Source organism: Dendropsophus ebraccatus, chromosome 15 (genome assembly GCF_027789765.1).
Source record: "Dendropsophus ebraccatus isolate aDenEbr1 chromosome 15, aDenEbr1.pat, whole genome shotgun sequence".
NCBI lineage: Eukaryota > Metazoa > Chordata > Amphibia > Anura > Hylidae > Dendropsophus > Dendropsophus ebraccatus.
Genome location: NC_091468.1, coordinates 64,238,137 through 64,260,831, shown reverse-complemented (window position 1 = coordinate 64,260,831; position 22,695 = coordinate 64,238,137). Strand labels below are relative to the sequence as shown.

General features: G+C 40.9%; 1 protein-coding gene across 3 annotated transcripts in view; it reads right to left on the bottom strand.

The window, feature by feature from the left end:
- Window positions 1-1,176: 1,176 nt before the first annotated feature.
- The window catches only part of ZDHHC14 (zinc finger DHHC-type palmitoyltransferase 14), an 81,074-nt gene continuing 59,555 nt past the window's right edge, over window positions 1,177-22,695 (bottom strand). Inside the window, exons 7-10 of one of the 3 annotated variants that reach the window (XM_069955601.1) lie at window positions 21,157-21,259; window positions 18,515-18,624; window positions 18,271-18,373; window positions 1,177-1,260 (exon numbers count right to left, since the gene is read on the bottom strand). In XM_069955601.1, coding sequence (XP_069811702.1) covers window positions 1,219-1,260; window positions 18,271-18,373; window positions 18,515-18,624; window positions 21,157-21,259 — 358 coding nt within the window. In that variant the 3' untranslated portion in view covers window positions 1,177-1,218. Of the gene's footprint in view, window positions 1,261-12,507; window positions 13,280-18,270; window positions 18,374-18,514; window positions 18,625-21,156; window positions 21,260-22,695 lie in introns of those variants that run through there. The other 2 variants (XM_069955598.1, XM_069955599.1) reach the window with 2 other exon arrangements.

Genomic DNA, 22,695 nt, shown 5'->3' with positions numbered 1-22,695 from the left:
GAAGGCTGCTATACTTACTGTATCCAGGTACAGTCTTCTGAAGCTTTTTAGTCTTCAGAATATAAATAAAAAGACTAAACACACAAAGTCCTGGCCAGTACAGAATGTCACAGCTTAATGTGTCCGTCAATCACATGACTCCCTTCTCTGTGAGCGCACAGATGACCTGGATAGTTTTGTGTTGAGGCTCTCTCTTTTTTTTTAAGACACTAAAACACAGGAGATCCTATGTTTTCCATGATAACTAAAATAAATAAATAAATAATAAAATAAAATAAATGTAAATTGCAAATCTGCTTTATATCACATCCCCTATTTATTTAGATTTTGAAAGTTATAACAAAGGTGACACTTTAAAGCAAATCTGTCCTGGCCGCCACCCACCACAAACCACAAGTACTGGTTTTTAGCCTAAAAACTAGTTTTATTCCAGTGGCATGGGGTCAACGAGGCGTCGACTAAAGCATCAATGCTGTAGGCCTGTAGCACCTTTCTCCCCGTCTCCATCCAGCCAGGGGTGTGGTGGGAAAAAAAAAATCTGGAAGTAGGCGCTGCAAGCCTAGGGCACAGATGCTCCATTGTTTTAAAAGAACGGTAATTTGTTATTAAATGATGGCCATCCACTAAATTTCAGCAGTCTGTTAACATAGCCTGTGTTTTCAATCCACTCCTGGTTTTTGTTGCAAAATACTGAGCAAAAATACTGTGTGTGAACATAGCCTAAGGATGAAAACACACACTGCAGTTTTTGTGCCAAAGGGATGGAAAATATAAAAGGGATTAAAAATATAAAAGGGAGGACTCATGTTGGATCCGCTTCTGGTTTTGACACAAAAACTGATTCCAGCCTCAATCCAACTTTTTACACTTTAACTTTTAAAAACCACTCTAACTCTAAGTGTTCTTGACAAGCATCCATAATTTGTTCACGAGGGACCAAAAATCAAAAGTAATGAAAACCACCACAAATAAAACTTTTGGCACAATCGTTCATTTATTCCTCTGAAGCTTACAAATCTTAATTGCAAATGTATAAACCAGAAAGTAAATCTGACTGAAAAACTGCAATTACATTATATACATGAAGTTTAATGGCAACATGTCCAGTAGAAATTGTGGACATTTTCCAGCATGTCCACCCCCATCTGAGCCGTGTTGGCATCCTTCCACTTTTGGTCAGTTTGAAGTTGATGATGACTTCCTCATATCCGTCATTGGTTAATTATGATCCAACAGCGCAGGAGTCTCCGGGACCTGGCCCTGAAACGTACCATGTTAGAAAACCATTAAAATACGCTCACAAACTTTAGGAATAACAAAGTAAAACCACACCCTGCAAAACACAGTAATCACTGAACTCAAGGAGATCAGTGAAAAAACTCCAATGAAGTCCTCAATTAGGACTCTCCACTGATGCCCCCTAAAATTTAAATATGCAAAACAAGAGTCCGTGGAGTCTCGGTTGTGAGTCTCAAAACACGGGATAGCCAGATATCTCTAGCCTGTTGCTACGGGGTGCCTCCATGATGGGGAGAGCACCACACCACCCTGATTTGTAGCCCCTTAAGTCCCACTCTGTTGCGAGTATTCGAACATAAATAGGGAAACAACAGGGTGGCCCCTTTTTGTCAACGTCTAACTCAAGGTGCGAGTATTGCGATCATGACAAAGAGAAAAAATCTCCACTGATGCCCCCAAAGCCGAGTGGGACTTAAGGGGTTATCTATCGGGGTGGTGTGGAGTGCTCCCCATTATGGAGGCACCCCGTGGCAACAGGCTAGAGATATCTGGCTATACCATGTTTTGAGACTCACAACTGAGGCTCCACGGACTCTTGTTTTGCATATTTAAAACCATACCCTGCTAAGATATAGGATATATACTGGATTCTTATTCTGCATCCCATAGAACATAGAAATGGTAAATCCCAATACAGTGGTGACAATTAGGGATTAGCGAAATTTATATTAAGATCGAAGAGAAGTGCTTCATTAGGATCCACTGTCAGCTTATCAGGTTGCTGGCTTTGAAGTCCGTGCCGCTTCTCCTTGGGTGCCGGGAAAAGCTGGATCCAGCTTTTCCCGGCCCCCAGAGCGACACAGACTTCTGACAAGCTGCCGGCCGATCCCAACGAAGCGTTTCACTCCTACTGAAAATTCGCTCATCCCTAGAGACAGTCACTGAGTTGGGATCATGTATGATCATTGTAATCATAGCTGCACTTGCTGGGACCAGTTGATGTGAAAGAAATTAACATTTGGTGAACTACCCCTTTAAGATCAGTCTTTGCTACATGTTTTGGCTATGTTCCCACTTCGGGAACATAGCAAGGAAAAGCTGCTGTCTTGTTATAATCATGGCCCCAAATAACGTTCATAATCATGATTATAACGAGACTGCCGCCATTCCCCGATATGTTCCCGAAGTGGGAACATAGCCTCTAAGTGTTGTTGACAAGAACAAGAAATCTGAATCCGAATCACTTTAATTAGAAAAAATGGCAGCTGTAAGATGGTTTCGTGTAATAAATGTTTTGATGTGCCAGCATATGGACAACAATTTCTTTTGGCAGATGGCTAGAGCCTTAGATTTTTTTTTTTTTTACGAGAATGCTACACATATATCTCTTACACCTCAATAATAGCATTTTATACTTTAATATAGATGAAATGTTGGAGTGCTGTAAGAGGTTAAAAATGCACTCCGAATGAAAGAAAGTATCTTTGATTATTATTTATCCTTAAAAGTTTCACAAAACTTTCAAAAGTTTTGTTCGCTCCGAGTCTGAATGCTCAGACGCGTACCGATTGGGAGATAGAGCCGGGAGAAGACTGCACTAAACGTGGTCCTCTCCCGACTCTGTGTCACGTGATCAGTCGGGGCCCAACTGATAAGTCTGACTGATCACATGACGCAGACGTGAGAGGATGGCATTTAGCGCAGTCTTCTCTCAGCTCTATCTCCCGATCAGTACAGGTGTGAACACTCAGACCGGGACCAATCAAAACTTTTGACATGTCTCTATGATGTCTCTATGACATGTTAAAAGTTTTGTGAAACAATAGTGACATTTTAAACACTATGTTCTGAGATCTTAGTTTACATAATGATTTAAAGGGGTTAACCAGGCTTAGAAAAACACAGCACCTTTTTTCCCCATAAACAGCACCACCCTTGCTCTGTTTCGTTGCAATTTTGTAGCGCAGTTCCATTGAAGTGAATCTGAGGACAGGGGTGGTGCTGTTGTTGCAGCAGTGCTTTTTCTGAATATACAAAACCCTATAAGATGTCTGATCACCCCGGATGTCTGAAACGGATGAACAGAAAGCTTTGTAATATTTTCTATTTTCTTAACATGCAATGCTTGTTTGCATCAAGGTTCACATGTCTTTGGCAACAAAATGGCAATAGTTTTTTGACCTCAGAAAAAATAGATAAAGGACCATTTACTAGTCTTCGATCAGCTGCAGAGCACATTCAAAAAACAACAAAATGAAAGAAACAAACCCCCCCCCCATAAAAACAGAAAATGTAATGTGTGAAGTCAGCCATAAATATCAGCTTTGGTCAAATAACCATCTATATGCTATAGTTTATCTATACGGAAAAAGGCAACACAAAAGAGAAAAAAAAAAACCATTATCTTCTATGGCAAATGTTGCAAAGAAAATGGTTCTAAAGAAATTCACTATGTACTTAATTTTCCCAAGTCTAAAAATGGGCATCACATAAAAGCCCAAAAAGGGTTATCCAGCACTACAAAAACATGGCCACTTTCCCCCATCTCTTGTCTCCAGGTCAGGTGCGGTTTGCAATTAAGCTCCATTTTCTTCAATGGAACGGAGTTTGAAACCCCACCCAATCTGGAGACAAGAGAGGAGGGAAAGTGGCCATGTTTTTGTGGCGCTGGATAACTCTTTTAATACCACTTTTGGACTATACTTTTTTTGGGGGATATACTAACAGTATTAGGCTATATTCACACAACATACTTTTTCGTAAAACAACGGCCATTCTTGTCAGGTAAAAACAGGCCGCTGTTTTCTATCATCAATCTATTCCACTGCGTTGAATGCAAACAACAGCCTTTTGTGCACAAATTGTAGTCACAAAAATAATGAACATGTCAATTTTTTTTTTTAGACCAGTCGTTTGCATTAAAGTCAATAGAATTTTATTACAGGACACATCCAAACGGGAAGCAGTCAATACTGAGCTAAAATAATGTTAAAATAATGTATAAACAACGTCCGTTATTTGGCACTCAATACAACTGCTGTTGTTTAGCATGTTCCTATGGCTGACGTTACAGTATTAGCCGTAGGAACATGCTAAATAACAGCAGTTGTTTTGAGTGCCAAATAACGGACGTTGTTTATATGTTGTGTGAACATAGCCTCATGTTTTTTTACAAACTATCTGTATGGCATTTTTACTCAAAAAGCAAAATCGAATAAGAGTTACTTCCAGCCATGTGGCCTTGAAAAGAGGTTAAAGGGATTATCCAGCGCTACAAAAACACGGCCACTTTCTTCCAGAGACAGCACCGCTCTTGACTCCAGTTTGGGTGCTGGTTTTGCTACTCAGTTCCATTGTGAAGTGAATGGAGATTATTTGCAAACCGCACCTGACCTGGAGACAACAGTGGTGCTGTCTCTGGAAGAAAGTGACCATGTTCTTGTAGCGCTGAATAACCCCTTTAACTGACCTGAAAGCGCTAATAGACAAACACGTTATAGGCCAATATCTATGTAAGGAAGAGCCTGCTCACCACATGTTACTTGCTATATGGCCTGCCATAAAATGCTGTGCAGCTTTCTGAAATCGCACTTTTCAACAAGCTAAAAGTTCTGTTTGTTTTCGCAGACGTCACTTTTTTTTTCTCGCCTTAGAGGCCCTGGCTGGGATACACCATGTATGGACTCTGTTAAGTAATTTAGATATGGGAAGAAAAATGCTTCCAGCCCTTCATTTGGACGGAGTCCTGAATAACAGGCAGAGAATAACATGCAGCAATATATTTATACTCATTCCTGAAATATAAATTCATACAAACAGAATTATGTTCTAATAAACCAGATAATGGCTCCAAAAACACAGGACAGGCCGAACCCCATACCAGTGAAGTCTAACACGCAGCTGGGGTTTATCCCTTAAAAAAAAAAAAAAAAAAAAAAAATGACATCAAATAAAAAAAATATTTTGGATCGGCAAATGAATGGAGTGGATGTATGGCTCAGTTTTAGGTACATCTGACTACCTACAGACAGCCCAGGCTCTGGCCATACAAAAGGCACCTAAGGGGGTGTAAGTCTAAATCAAAAGGGAAGAATAGAGAACAAAAACAAGAGCAAAAACTCATACAAAACTAAAAATAGAATTTCATATTTCTCTGTGGATGACTAATTTCATGCAAAACCCTCCTAGCTCAACTAGCCTCTTGCTCTTCTTAAAGGGGTACTCCAGCAGCAAAAAATATTTAAATGAACTGGTGTCAGAAAGTCATACATTTGTAATGTATTTTTTTTTAATGGAGATTGGTAGGGGTCTGGGATATTTTCACATAAAAACACAGTCTTTATTGGTATCATTCTTGGGGACGTGGACTGAACAAAAGATAAATAAGGATATTGTTTTTGGATTGTTATAGCTGTAGCAATATTAAATGTATAGAATTTTTTTAAATTTATTTATAAAAGGTTAATTTATGCATTTGTATTTTTTTGGTGAGGTTATTGTTTTATTAATTTTTAAAACAAAATTTTTTAACCCCTTCACGTAATATATACATATACGTTCCTGACACTGAAGAGGATGTGTGCGGGACCGCTGCAGTGAGATTAGTCCCGCACACATCAGTGTCCCGTGAGCTGAGGGTAATGACAGGCAGCTGCGATCCCGCAGCTGCCTCTCATTAACCCCTTAAACTTTGCAATCTATAGTGATCGCAGCGTTTAAGGTACTTAGTGACAGGACAAGCTCCTGTCACTGAGTGATCAGCCATGCTGTGGGGGTCCTGATCGCTTGCACCGATGGGCTGGGGTAATTCACTTACCTCTGTCCTGGCGGATCAGCCATCTATGGCCCTATTCCACAGTAACGATAATCAGCCGGATTGGCCCCATTATCGTTCAGTGAAACGTTCAGAGAGAACGATCAGCCGATGATCGTGATGATCGTGTCATCGGCTGATCGTTCATTTAGGGCCAGACTTAAAATCATAGTTCCCCCACCGCGCATCGCTACGGTTGAATAGCGGTGCGCGGCGGGCGACCAATGATTTGACAGCAGCAGCATCATCATCATACATTACCTGTCCAGGCTTCTCCGCGCTGTCTTCATCCCAGGGTCCCGCGCTCTATCTTCTGAATGGCCGGTCAGCTGACGGAGCGCTCAGCCAATCACAGGCCAGGACCGCCGTGGCCTGTGATTGGCTGAGTGTGGCCTGTCAGCTGACCGGCCATTCAGAAGATAGAGTGCGCAGGACCCTGGGATGAAGACAGCGCGGAGAAGCCTGGACAGGTAATGTATGCTGCTGCTTCAAGGGCTGCATGGACATCGGTAAGGATGTCCTTGCAGCCCTCGCTCAACGATCATCGGGCCGTGGAATAGGCCCAGTAAACGAGCGGCGATCTAGCAGATCGCCGCTCGTTTACATTGTTGATCGGGCCCTCCTCGGCCTGTGGAATAGGACCCTATGAATACAGTCTGCTTTCAGGCAGGCTCTATGCATAGATCGCCGATAACACTGATCTATGCTATGGCATATAACATCGATCAGTATATGCAATCTAATGATTGCATGTTTTACTGTGAAATAAGTGGTTTTTTTTAATATACCACCTTGCCTGATCTATTAAAATATAACATTATTGTCCCCGCACGGTGAACAGCGTAAAAACAAAAACACCAGGATTGCTGATTTTTTTAAAATGATATATCAGTTTTTTTTGTTTTATTTTTTAATAAAAAGCGATTAAAATTTTTCTGTTACAGCAATATTATACTAATAAAAACTAGAGGTCATAGCGCAATAAAAATGGCTCCCAAACCAGCCCTGAAGATGGAAAAATAAAAGCACTATGGCTCTTAGAAGGCGGGGAGGAACACTGCATTAATTTGGTCTTAACATGAGGAAAAAAAGGAACTAGTTCGTATTTTTGTTAAGCTTCTTACCTTGCTCCTCAGCGCTGTTTTCTGGAACTTTGTAGTTTGTTAGATATGTAAATGTTATGTGCACTAGAGGTGGGACTACTATACACTGAGGAAGGGCACCGATTCGCTCAGCACTTCCTAAGGGGTATTCATTCGCTGATGTCACTGCAGAGCTCCTCCCCAATATACATTAGGTGGACGGGCTGGGGCAGATTAGTGCACTAAGGGTGGAAATCCTGCCCCAAGTGCACCAAACCATGTAATTTACATATAACTACAAAGTTTCCAAAACCAGTGCAGAGGATGGAGGTAAGAAAATTACCTTCATCCTTAGTGCCCCATGTGCTATAGGGACTTATAAGCAGGTTTAAAGGGGTACTCCACCAAAAAGCTTTTTCCCAGTAATTGAAAGACATTACAAAGTTATATAACTTTGTAATATGCTTCAATCACCTATCTGCCCCCCTTTCTTTTCTTTTCCCCCCTCAACCCCCCACCAGGAAGTGAAGTAAACTCATTCTTACCTAATGACTGTTGACCCCAGGCTGCTCTGTGGCAGCCATTTTGTGACAATGACATCAAGAGGGAGACGGATCTAAGCCCTGTTAGGCCAGCCTCCCTTTGTCAGATGACTCAGGTTGCTCAGCTCTGATTGGATGAGCAAGATGTAAGCCATCTAACAGTTTTACAGAGTCAACTAGACATCACAGGAGACAAAGTGCATCATGGGAAAGCCCAAACCAGAAAGCGAAGAAAAAAAATGAAGACACCAACTGGAGCTTCAGGGACCCACATAAATCAATCACTGGATAATTTGCTTCTATCATGCATCAGTTGCGCATTCCCTACTACACGAGATATGAGGCTAACGAACTAGGAATTTTTTTTTTTTTAACCATTAAAATGCTGGCCCTATTACACCGGTTCAACATCCGAGAGCCCCAGTTCTCTGTCACTTTATACAATTTTTGTATATTTTGTTCGATTTGAAATTGTTGTTTTGAAGGTGTTGCATCTTCATGTCACCAGGCTGAAGTCCAGATTTTTGGTGCAGTAGTTTGTTTTGTTCGCTTTTTATGCAGTTGTTTCAATTCCTTCAAAGACAGATGTTTCATCAATGTTCGGATTCATAAGGTGTGGTATCACAAACCGTAGCTGACAAAGATGGTATGAACCTATGTACATCCACTAAGGATTCAATAAATCCAAAGCCATAGATGGGACCTTTAGTCTGTCCCTTTGGTAAGACCCATATTGGGCCTTGTAATAATAAACATACTGAAAGAATAAAAACTTTATGCACATCACCGGTTGTTATACAGAATCCTATTTTTTGTTGACCATCTCTTTGTCTATTGTGCTTCTTCCCACTTTTCCAATTTATTTATTTTTTTACTACAATTTTCCCTACAATATTCTCTGGAGTGGATTCATTATTATCATGCCAATTTCCAATGTTGTCAGTTCCTTTTTTTTTTTTCACCATACCACCTTTCTTTTTTCCGACTGTCCACATGATTTATCCAAATGGGCACTAACCCGAAAACCCTTGTAGTCTGAGTATTATTTCATTTTCTGTGGTTGGGTTCTTCCTTTACATTAGTCCTTCAACATTGGTTTTGATCACTTGTGCCTTTTTTCCTCACGTTTCCAAAAATACACTTATACCCGGGGCATAATTCTCCAAGTCGTGTGTATATTTAGATTGTTTTGCTATGTCTATGGTGTCTTCCACATTTATGAGATTCCATTGCATTTTCACGTAGATTTTTTTTTGCAGTTCATATTGCATGAAGCGTAAAGAGCACTGAATTCAATTCTACTGCAAGTTTCTTTTTAGTAAGGCGGTGTAGTACAACTATATGAGCGTTTCGGTACGCACCTTGTTATTAATGGTGGGTTTACACAGTAATTGTAGATTTAGCGATAAGAGCAAACGGAGGAGCCATAACTTTGTATGTAACACAGACACACAAGCACTTTTTTTTTTATTATTGAAGTTGAACACAAATTTATGATTCAACATAATAAATTCACTTTATAGAAATTATTTTTATTAATGGATACACTATATTCTTCTCTAGTAGTTCCTCTCCCATTAGTACTCCCCTAGGACATAGGGTACATTCTGATTATCCTGATGCATATTTACTGAAATTAACTTAGCAAGTAGATGTTTGGGGGAAAAAAATAGCCCATAACGAACTCAGATATGGTATGGTTTTACACAAATTATAAACCAAATCAGACTTTACAGATTAGGATTCTACTTATCAAAACTATAACCGCAGCCCCCCCCCCTCCCCAGGCGTCATAGAAAAAGATTAGGTCTGGCTTCACAAAACCAATCAGACTCATATTTTGGCCATATACCCCTATAGATGATCCTTGAAAGGGAATGAAACAACCAGATGTTTTAGACCGAGAGACTTCATACTCTGTTAAATATTAGGTAATATATCATTAGGGAACCTTTTTTTTTTTTTTTTTTTTTTTTTTTTTTAAATCCTTTGAAATATCAAAGCATCGGTAATCCACATGAGCTTAACAGCTTTATAAAAACGAAAAGGAGCAACGATCATTATAGGTAATACAGATTCGGAAATTTCCAAGCTATGAACTTTACGGTAAGACAGTTCTCTACACCTCTTCATTCTATAGAATCTCACTATGGTGAGGGAACCCAATCATTCCATCTTCTCATATATCAGTGGCACGTTGAAATAGCTAACCCTAGAAGTAATCTTTAATACCTGAAGATACCCAAACACATTTTAATATAATATACAGTAGTACATCAAAAAAGGGGATAAGTGGGAAACCCTCTTTAAAGACTACTTGTTTCGATGTTTGCTAACCGGACAGCATGCAGTTGCTACTGCCGCCGGAAGTTCAGGTAACTAGGATATGACTACTTCAAGTCTGTTCTGTGCACAAGCCCAATAAGTCTTGTGTACAGGAACAGACACAGGGTGGTCATATCTATAGTTACCTGAACTGTCAGCAGGAGTAGCTGCATGCTGATCAGGTCAGCATTCATCATGGCAGGTACCCTTAAACAGGTCGGCAATGAATTATCCAGTTGATTCAAACTTACGATGTGCACATACAGCTTTCTACGCCCATCTGGTCACCAACCTACTTTGTTCTCAGTGGTCCTGCTCTGCCTTCTTAGAAACAGCATCAGTTTTCCAGGAAGAAAAAGACAAAGGACAGTATGAAAGTTAAAGAGGAAGTCCCACAATTTTTTTTTTTTTTAAAAAGGCAGGGAGGTGTGGAAAAATATAAGTAAACTCACCTGTCCCCATTGAGCCACTTCAGCTGTCAGCCGCCAACTTTCATCTTTGGCTGGAATCCGGGTAAGTCATGTACCTGGCTCTTCCAGCTGCAATTACCCCCTTAGCCAGTCAGTGACTGTGGTGGTGTATTGGTGGAGACGGCACTGCTGTGGTGGTGCTTGTGGTGGGATGGCATCCCAGATGTAGTAGAGAAGAAAATCCCGGTACTCATCAAGTCAAGTTATGCCTATTTTATTCTGTGCAAAACATCATGGGGTACAGGAGGACACGTTTCGGCGCATAGCCTTCATCAGCTCCAAGCTCGGAGCTGATGAAGGCTTTACAGTGAAACGTGTCCTCCTGTACCCCATGATGTTTTGCACAAAATAAAATAAGCATAACTTGACTTGGTGAGTAACAGGATTTTCTTCCCTACTAGTGACTGTGGTGGTGTCCCGCCCCAGTTTCTCATTGGCTAAGCAGGCAATAGGCAGTGTCGGGTATGTGACGTTGCAACTAGAAGACCTGCCAGACACGGGCAGGTATCAACGGGACCTTGGAGCGGCACTACAGGGCACAAGGATAGGTAAGTTTACTTTGTTTACTATTTTCCTGCACCCCACTTGCCTTTTTTCAGATTTGTGAAACTACTTCTTTAAGTTCCATGAAAGCAAAGCCATGCTGAATTTGTAGCCAAGCTGCTTTAAAGGTAGCCTTTAAGTTAGTTTGCTTTATATTCGATTCTACTGTATAGCAATGATCATAAAATCATCAGATATATGAATCTAATTTCTGGACTGCTTTCAAAGCCGCTATCTACTCTCTCTAACCCAGGGGTCCCCAAACTTTTCACACAGGGGGCCAGTTCACTGTCCCTAAGACCGTCGGAGGGCCGGACTATAAAAAAAAAAAAAAACTATAATCAAATCCCAGTGCAGCGCGGTGGTCCGTGCAGCGCGGAGGAGGCTGGCGGCAGGGATAACATCTGACACTGCTCCAGGATCTGCGGTCCGTTGCACCAGACCGCAGATCCCGGAGCAGGACCGCAGTTCTCGGAGCAGTGTGAGATGTCTGCCCTGCCGCCAGCCTCCTCCGCGCCGCACGGACCACCAACCCCTCCGACTTGGATGTAACCTGGACGTGATCTCTGAGGGATCCTCCGGCAGGGGCAGTGATGACATCGCTGTACCTGCTGGGGGATCCCTTCGGCGGGGATGTCGGCAGCAGTGTGGATGCGGGGCAGGGGCTGGTGTGATCCGGAAGGGGGAACTCTTTTATTGGTGCTCAGTGAGAGCAGTCTTCTCACTGACCACCAGTGAAAAAGTTGTCCCTTCCGGAAGTGCGGCAGGGGCCGGATAAAAGGCCTCGGGGGGCCGCATGCGGCCCGCGGGCCGTAGTTTGGGGACCCCTGCTCTAACCCATTGACAAACCATTGAGAGATGATTCAGAGATATACATAGTTTTATAACAACGCCTTTATTCAAAACACTATAATCTGTCAAAAAAAGTTACATTACTATTCCTTAAACCGGATCATTTACAAGAAACCATTAAGCACAGCTTTCTCTCCAATATTAAATAAGTTGAATATGCAAAGGAAATCGCTTATTGGTGTTCACAGAATTCGCCAGAGACTAGTAAGAAAACAAAATGTTACTTTATTTGATGTCTTAGCACATATCTGGGAAGAAAGTGTCATGGCATATACCATATCTAAACACTTAAACAAGTGATTAACGTTAATGCATTGTCATTCAGCAACATAAGCCCTTTTCGATCAGAAAAAAAAAAAAAAAAAAAATATATATATATATATATATATATATATATATATATATATGTGCCTTTTCCCAGTGCTCGTAGTTTAACCAAACACATAACTTAAGAAAACAAAGCAGCATTTATATCCATACCCAACAGCAAAATGCAGCACTGTATCCTGGGGAAATGGACGCCATTTGGACTCTAATGAAAATGTTGCCATTTTCGGAACACAGTGTACTTTGTTGGACTTAATATTTATAACGTTACAAACTAGGGCTCGCCCAATGGCCGAAAGACATTTTTGAAAAATAAAAATAAGATATCCACTGTATTTTCTCGGGTTAGGAAGATTCCAAAAGAGTATTTATGTATACCAGACAAATAAGTCAATGCACACTATCCAGAACACAGATATCCTGCTGTGTTTCCCGATTTACAGGCCGTTCAAGCTAATTCTCCAAATCCAACCAAATAACTGCTGAAAATATAGACTTTGTTGTACTGATGTACTGAAGCAGAGGGCATTAAAAAAAAAAAAGTTATCCATCTGGCTAAATAACTCTGCCCAAATATATAGTTGCCACTTTGTAATTCACGCCACTGTACAGAGTATCATCACACAGTGCAATCCTATCACAGAGCTTGACCTTTGTGCCTAATGTTTGATGGGTCACAGTTGGTCAGACAGAGCTGAGTTTCACGAGACCACGCACAGAGTCTTCATGCAAAGAGTCTTGGCTGACAAGGTTCAGGACATGCATGGTATGGCTATGAGTCACAGGGCTGTTTGCTGGCAGCATTCCCGGTGGTGATGGTGCTTCTTCTGGTGTAAGGAACTGATGATTTCCGATATCCTCTTTTAAGGGTATCATATCTGTTAAAACAGTTTCTGAGTTCAGATTTGGCATTGAAGATGGTGGTGTTGGCTGGCCAAGTGCTAAAGAAGCACATGGTGCACTTATGGTGGTCTTCCCAGGCAGCGGTGGCTCCTCACTGGGTACTGTTGGCTCAGTCTGTAGAAGAGGGGTTGCTGCAGCCTGCAAAACGAATTTGGTGCTCTGAATGCACTGGTCTTGGTCACACTGTAGAACGGAAGGGTATGGAGGAATACAAATATAAAAGAAAGGGCATTTCAAGGAAAAATAAAACGGGCAGATGTAAAGGTTTGTAAATCAAAAAGGAGGATAAAAAAAAGGTATGAAGAAAAATATACAAGAGTTAGAATTCGCTTTCAAAAGACACTGGTTCTTATACCGGTTTCACACATGGCAGTTTTTTTTTTTTTTTTATTGCAACTTCAGTTTTTGAGCCAAAGCCAGAACTGGATCCGGCAGGTAGGAGACATATAGGGGCTTCCTTTATGTTACTTTGAATCCACTTCTAGTTCTGGCTCGAAAACGGCAATGGCATATTTCCAAAATAACTGCCTGAATGTCTGAAACCAGCATCATGTCAGTGCAGGTAACGTACAAAGAACTATAGTGGGATCATCAATCAATATTACTTTACTGAAAGTTATCAGGTTTAGATAAATTGCCAATCTATATACATTTTAGGTGTCCCAGGACGTGATTTAAAGTGTAACTGTCGTTTAAATATATATATATTTTTTTTTAGCAGAAATCAATAGTAGAGGCGATTTTAAAAAACTTTGTAATTGGGTTTATTAGCTGAAAAATGCATTTTTATCATGAAAAAGCAGTTTGAAGCTCTTCCCCCTGCCTTTATGGTTTTTTATAGAGAGGGGAGGGGTGGAGGGAGATGAGGCACCAAAACAGGACAACAAAGAGTTAATGTACAGCTACATCACCGGGCTCTCCTCTGAAGTCAGCACTGACCTCGATACCGACTTTCACACAGCTCCCACTGTGTAATCCTTTGTTCTCTGCTCTCTGCTGGTGACTAATCTCCCTCCACTCCCCTCTCCATAGATTACACAGGGCTCGACTGATGTAAAAGAGCCGAGATTTCTTGATAATGAGCAGGGAAGAGGAGAGCGAGGAGAGGTGACCTGGGAAAAGGCTTTTTGAATGCATATAATAACATATTTGCCTAATAAACCCAATTAAGAAGTTTCTTAAAATCACCCGTACTATTGATTTCTGCAAAAAAACAAACAAAAAAACACGACAGTGACACTTTGAGGACCAAGAAGAAAATAATACCCAAGAGAGCTAATTCACACACCGCACATGAGGTCAGCAATTTGCATCTTTATCCGTAAGCCAAAGGCTATATTCACACTTTGCAGATTATCTGTAATTGTAACTAAACACAACTAAACACTGAATATGGTGCCTATAACTACAACCAGGAATGGATCCTAAACACTGCACAAATATAAAGGGGAAGGTCTACATCCACTCCTCAAGACGCTGATGCAAAATACTGGTCAAATGTGCAATCTATGAATAATTGCCTAAGACTGCATTCAGATGGCGGTAATACGATTACAGTTTAGGATTTGTAATATAGCCACAAGACCTGGCTCCTTTAAGTAAGCTGTACGGTGTTGCAGTGTTTACCAAGGGCTTAACAATAAAAATTAGCAAAAAATAAGCATGCACAATAAAACCATCACCTCTAATGGCAATAAGCATGATTCAGGTCTAAGCTAGCTGCATAACAGGTTTATACTATACGTGGCGTCTCTTCTGGGTAAAAGTTTCTTTATCTTTGCAATTTACTTCATTTATATTTTTGCTTGGTCTCTGTATGAAATACACTAAGGAGGCCGCTAACTGGACCCCTTGCCTGTCAATTACCCCGCAGAGTGCGCTGACAGGACAGAGTCGTGACTAGTCACAGCCCAGATAACTAGTCACGGCTCTCCCCCTGCCTCGCGTGAGGAATTAAAATGCATTTTACCCCACATGAGTCCGGACCCCCCCAACACCACCGCATAGCGGGCTGCCAGGTGCGTGCAGCCGCTCTAGAAGCCCAATCAGCAAAAATGTACTGATTGGTTCCCTTTAAAAAGCTTCCCGAAAATTCTATTGGACATTTTAATGCTGGAAAAATAAATAAATAAATAAATCAGTAACTCCTTTACTGGGAAACAACAACTGTGAGTGATCTGTCTCGCTAAGGCGACATGGCTATTTAATAGATATTCTAGATCTGAATTTCCATACTTAAATGACCTTGTCCTATCTACTATGTCCTCGTGATATTAATAAGCTCATGGACCATTGGTATTTACATAGACTGCAACCCACAAAAAGGGAATTGGGCAGACTTACACATAAAGAACAAAATATAACGCACGCCTGGGTTAAAAGCATTGATACATAACCTTATGCAACCATTTCTTTAAAGCCCCCGTTGGTGCATTAGTATATTGCTATCCATAATTACACAAGATATATAACTTATTATTTCTATTTTTAGGTTCCGTTAGTCCAGTTTGTATAAAAATAGGACATGTTCTTGTTCATGTTAAAAATACATTAGAGATCACATGGGCCATCGAAAAGAGGGACATTGTTAAAAACCACGGGGACCATTTAACTAGCGCTTAGTGTGATTTAACAAACTACTATACAAAAAAAAAAAAAAAAACTTTATAGGTTAGGTTTCTAGGTTTGATTTCTTTAAATTTTTTAAATTTAATATTAAAATCAAAACTAAAAATATAATAAAATCCTAAAAACATTGTTATCGGGCAATCAATTTCCCTGGTGCAAACAGACATTCCTAGATTACAGTATTAATAGGTGGAAGAGCATCTGTTCTCTCCAGCTCTGAGCTAATGATCTGTCGGCAAAACGAAATCGCTGAGGTCATTCTCAGACACGGCCTGCTTAGCAACATGGAAACGAGTTGGTTTTTCCATGTGGACATTGACTTATTTTGTTGGTTGATGGAGAAATAATGGCAGACAAAATACACTTTGGCACCGATGCTTGTTTGCAAACTACATGTCCAACACGAGAACATGCGAGTTAAGTTTTGGGTCACTGAATAAATCCCTGTGATGGCTGATATAATAAGAGACTCAAGTGGAATATAACACAAATAGTATGTCAATGTGTCCAAGAAATTGCTGTTGCTCTAGTTTTATTCTCTCTATTTAAAGGGGTAAAAGTCATGTTGCATCACCCCCTCTTCTGAAGACTAACATACTTGCTAACATACTTCCACACTTGCTGGTACCTTTTCAGTCTCCTTCCCCCAGTTCTGAGCTGCTGCTTTCTGCTGAAGACACAGAAAACTGTGTGTGAGCTGCTCTCTCTGTCTCCCTCTTCTCTCCCATCCCACCCAAGATGGCTGATGTAAATACAATTTTTGGAGGGTTAATCATCAGAAACTTAACCCAGAAACCCAGATTACCCCCAGAGAATACACCTGTACCTCTACTGTAATTTAATACTTTTGTCCAAGAGGTTTTATTACAAAAGCTCAGAGTGTTGTGGTAAGTGGTCTCCATATAAACTCTCTCTAAAATGATCAACTATACTGCTAAAGAGCTACACATACAAAGAATATCCAATACCCAGAATAACAATTACCAACTTGAAAAATCTTTAATGAATACCATCACATAGAAACATTAAAAACAAGACTTGGGGAGTTGGGAGGCCCTACTACTGGGGTTACATCTATGGGAATGTGCATCAATTCAAGTAAACAATTCATCCTTACAGCATACCCGCATGTAATAAAGTGCTTAGTGCCTCAAACATCATGCTAACCATATGCTGAGCCAGTAATAAAATATAGTATTGCACAGAAGCCCATACACAGATAATAATAGTGTATAGCCAGAGTAATGGCTCCACCTTCCACTCCAACGCTGTTTCGCTCCTGCGTCCTCCCGGTTTTTAATTGTTCTATATAATGGTATTCAATAAAGATTTTTCAAGTTGATATTGATTATTTTTATTTTGGGTATTGGATATTCTTGGTTGGAATATAAATTATACAAATTTCTTTTGGGGAATATACAGACAGTGTTCCTAATGGAAGTCTAGGTGTTTCATACACTGTCTAAGAGGTTTTCCGATTTACAAAATACTTGTCCCCTTACCACAGGATAGGGTACGAGTCCGACCTCAGATCTCACTATTAGCGTCCCGTCTCCTTTGTTATTAATTAAGCCATGGGATGGCGAATGACCCATGGCTCTATTTATACTCTATGGAGCCACTGGAAAAAGTTAAGTTAAGTGCTGTATGAGTTTTTTTATTTTTTAAAACCCTTTAGGGTATAAACCCACACACCGTATATGCAGCGTATTTACTGCTGCGATACGCAGCAAATACGCAGCAAACACGCAGCAAAAACGCAGCAGATTAGATCTAAATAACTGAACACAGCATCAAATCTGTACCAACAAATCTGCTGCGTATTTGCTGCGTATTTGTTGCGTATCTGCTATGTATACGGTGTGTGGGTTTGTACCCTTAAGCAAGTTTTTAAAAAACGAGCAATATGTTCTTAGCAGACTTCTTAAACGGAATAAACCCACTGGTGACTGCACAGTGACCTATATTACTAAGGATAAGCATCATTATAAACCCCTCTGAACAGCTCTAGGAGTGTAAATTATAAATAAGTCTGCAGACATATAGAACGATTTCTATTGCATGAACATTCTATAAATGTTAATATGCAAAGAGGCCGCAGCTGCTCCAAGCTAAGAAGGAACACTAAGAGGGAGGGAGGTGTACTGAAAAAAAATAATAAAAAAAATTTAAAACACAGTGCGTGCTCATGTGAAGGGTACGATCAGACGGAAGATAATGAAATCCACAAGCACAGCAGCACATCTGTGTGATCACAGTCCTGTCAGCCGTATTATTACTACATTTGCTCTGCCTCCCTACATTTAGCATTTTGGGGTTTGGAACATGTGTTTTACAGTTATAAAATGGCCCAGCATCCTGGGATGGTCCGTCAGTCAATGAAATTGTATTATCATATACGGCACGCTTTAGCTTTCCACCGGCAGCTGCAGGTCTGCACTGGTTTAGCTGTATTATATGTTACACATTTGGAACCCTTTGATATGAAGTACCGTATGTAACTTTTCCCCTTTCTGAATGACTTAATACTTAGCTCATCATCTTACCATATTGCTCTGGGATTGAGTAGAACCATACATAGTCAATCCATTGGATGGTGTGACTGACTGTGCCATATCAGCTTGCACAATTCCTCTGCGGTCAATTAAGCTTGAAGGAAAATAAGGAAATCGTTAGATAGAAAAAAAAAAAAAAAAAAACAGAAAAATCCCCCCCCCCTTCTGTGCCAAATACAGAACCAAGCACTGTCTACTCTTATGGACATAGAAAACTCAGTTCCAGGAACCTTACCTTGGGTTCATTGGTCCACAAAGAGCAGCACAGCAATTGGTAAAAATATTGCCGTAGCTGTAAGGATTATAATTTTCTTTCCCTCGTTTACTTGACCAGGAACCTTTAATCTGCAATTACGAGAATAAAAGAATTTACTGTGTGGGCAATTGCTACAGACGACTGATGCCTATACAGCGGTATTACAAGAGTTTTGCAGTGTTAACATAAAACTTATATGTTTGAGGAAAGAGCAGCCCTGCTGGTTTCTATGCCGGCAGATTGGGACCGTCTTATAGACACGCTGCTTTATATAAACATGTCAAAAAATGCAGATGAGACTGCACAACATGGAAAGTAGATCATAGATTTCACAACGGCCATAAATGATCATAAACATGATTGACGTCAGTCATTGTAAAATAATGTCCATTGATGATGGCAGAGGGATGCTCTGTGTCCCTTTCCAGCAGCCACAGCCCGCACAGCTCTGGGAGTCGGGGCGTGACATCCCCATGTTTACCCAGGAAGTGACATCCCCATGTTTATCCAGGAAGTGACATCCCCATGTTTATCCAGGAAGTGACATCCCCATGTTTATCCAGGAAGTGACATCCCCATGTTTATCCAGGAAGTGACATCCCCATGTTTATCCAGGAAGTGACATCCCCATGTTACCCAGGAAGTGACATCCCCATGTTATCCAGGAAGTGACATCCCCATGTTTATCCAGGAAGTGACATCACCATGTTATCCAGGAAGTGACATCCCCATGTTTATCCAGGAAGTGACATCCCCATGTTTATCCAGGAAGTGACATCCCCATGTTTATCCAGGAAGTGACATCACCATGTTATCCAGAAAGTGAAGCCTTGATACAGTAGTAAGTGCAGGGAAAAAAAAGTACTTTATGTTCATTTCCCGTAATAAGTTTATATTGGGGATTTGTATAACTTTTGGGGGGCAATACAGTACTTTAATAAATATACTTTAATCATTCACTGTAATTCCGCATTTATTCACTAATCGTTCAGTGTAATTCCACATAGTTACTTTATTTGCTGGGATCAGATTGGGTAAACGATTGTAACTAACAGCTATCGTCCTGGGTAATATGGCGAACGATTTTGGGCTAGCGATAAACAATCTCGCTTGCGAACGTTTATCATTAATAGCTTTGTCTAATAGGACCCTTGCTCTATGTGCAGTTCTGTGTGGTGGACAGTGTCACCTAGACAGGGCTTCATAGCAGCTGGGTCCCCTTTCCAAAGGGGAAGGGGGCCCAATGAAAGGGTGGCCCAACTGCTGTGAAGCCCGGCCTAGGTGATTGTGAAATGAAGCTATTTTAGAGCAAAAAGACTACACAGACAAGTAGGAAAGAGATGCGTTCTGTCTCCTAGAGATAAATGGACTGTGTGTAAAAAAAAAAATATAAAATCAATCCAAGCACAGCGGCAATTAACCTTGTGAAGATTCCCGAGATAACAGGTAGAACAGTAGCACGTGTCACATTGATATGACCTGGAAAGGCCGGAAAAGTCATGGTTTGCAACAAGGGGACAAAGATCTTACTTTTTGGAGAAATGCCCTCTGGCCATGGCTGTTTGGCCATACGAACCAAGGTCGGGACACTTACAAGCCAAAGAAAACAGTCCCAACCATGAAGCACAGGAAAGGCAGCAGCATCTTGTATGGGGGCTGTGCTGCGAGTGGGACTGGAGCACGTCACAAAATAGATGGCATTATGGAGGAATGATTATTATGTGGAGATATTAATGCAACATCGCAAGGCATCAGCCAGAGTGGAAAAGCTAAGGTTCAAATGGATCTTCCAAAGGGACAGTGAACACCCAAAAATACTCCCAAAGTTGTGACAAAATGGCTCTTAAAGGGGTACTTCAGCTAAAGGTAAAAAAACAAACCAGCTGCAGAAGCTGACCAGTTCTGAAACTACCAAAAATCCATTTGTTTAGGAGGTCTTCGTTCTGTATCTTCAGGCTGTACTTTCTGGTTAAGCAGTTGCTCAGCAAGTTCCAGAAAGCATTGTTTTCCCTCAGCGGTTCATCACAGTCCTCCACAATGCCCATTTCCCGCCCTAAGCTGTTGCAGAACATCTAGGGTGTGTTCACACATTGCACTTTCATTGTGTTACTGCATCATGTCATTGTGGACCCACCCACACAGCGAGTTGTATTCTCTACTTGTAGTGCCAATCTTGGGGTCAGATTGTGGGTACAGAGTCGCTTTAAAAAGCCTGATGGGAGTCCATGGAGCGGTAAGGGTGGCAAAGGGACAGGTACGTAGAGATTATGTTATTCTCTGACTCCTGGGAAATTATGATTTTCTCCGGACTTTTCCTTTAATGGCAGTTCAGCAGAGAGTGCCTTAGAGAAACATATACATGTGTAAGGGGCCTGACCACAGTCACTAGCTATTGAACTGAATGTGCATACTGCAGTATGCCAAGGTATATATCACCATCCCTCTCAGAGGATGACAGTGTATACCTACGACGGCTCAGATTAAGGCAGAGTCAACTTTAAATACTAACCCTACGTATGTAAATGTCTAAGCCCCCTGGAAACTGGATGAAAGAAAGAAAAAATTGTCTGATGTTAACTATATATTTATAGAATACCCCACAATACAATTCCTATACTTACATCTTCATTGGTAGTTTGATTTGAACTGATCAAATATGTGTGGAACCCCGACAGGCCAACAATTGACCAAACAGAAAAGAAACACACCACAGCTTCCAGGACAGTGGAATAAAAGTCAAGGAGGATACACATAAGTAGAGAAACATATATATATATAACAAATATTTTCACCAGTAAAAATAAATAAATATATAACAAATATTTTCACCAGTAAAAATAAATATTTTCTATAAAGGGGGTTGTCCGGCCAGGACCCTGCCTGGGAAGGGTGTGAGTAAAAATAAAAACAGACTTCCTCTGTGGCCACTTCCAGGTTTTGAGATGTGAGGTAGCAGGCCCGCTCAGCTATGCCCGATACATCACATCTCAGAACCTGGAAGTGGATGCACAGGAGCAGTGGAGTACAAGCTGCAACCAGAGAGGTAAGTATATTATTTCTCTCAGTCACCCCCTTCCTAAGGCATTCCACAGAAAAGGGTCCTGATGGACATCCCCTTTAAAGCGAATGTACCACTATAACTACTCAATTAAGATTTCCATATCACCTGATGGTGCTGCTGCACACATTGTAACAGTGCCATCCATTCCTCCCATTGCTGCCCGATTCCAAAGATCTTCCATGGTAAAGTGTCACTGTCGTATTTTTTTGTTGTTGCAGAAATCAATAGTCGAGGAGATTTTAAGAAACTTTGTAATTGGGTTTATTAGCCAAATATGCCATTATCTGCATTCAAAAAGACTTTCCCCAGGTGCCCCCCTCCCTCCTCTTTCTCTTCCACTGCTCATTATCAGGAAATCTCAACTCTCTTACATCATTCGAGCCCTTTTGGCTAATAAACCCAATTACAAAGCTTCTTAAAATCGCCTGTAATATTGATTTCTGCAAAAAAACAAACAAAAAAAAAACCACTTTAAGCAAATGTCCGATTTGGTGCACTGCAGGCGGACCTAGCACAAGTGCACCGATATCTCCTCCCCTCGGTGACAAGAAGTCTTCAGAATGAAGTCTGTCCTAAGCCTGACGCGTCACTGAGGGGAGGCGATATGGGGGTGTTGGGTCCGCCTCCAGTGTACCAAACATGTGCATCAGTACAAACCGAAGAAGGGGATGGACGGGAGGAACGGACAGACGGCGCTGTTACAATGTGCTGATCCGTTCATTTTATATGGAAATCTTAATTTGAGTAATTATAAGAGTAAATTCACTTTAAGCAGGTATGTACTTGGGGCAGCAGTATTGCTAGTAAGCCACCCCACCCCCCTCCTCTCCAATTAGAATGTGTTGGCTATAAACTGTTTGTCTGGCTTAGACCGGACACTGGTGAGTAGACAAGATCACATGAAATTCCTCGGATGCTGAGAAGAGCCATAAAATATGAACACAGCTGTATTCTTTGGAAGACACAGTCTATTTTTCCTAGCAGACTAATCATTGACAAATTTTTCTTCCAAAATTCACAGATTCCTACAAGGAGAATATTATTTGGACGGAACACTTCCAAATCATAAGATATAAAAAGACTCTAAAAATAAAAATAT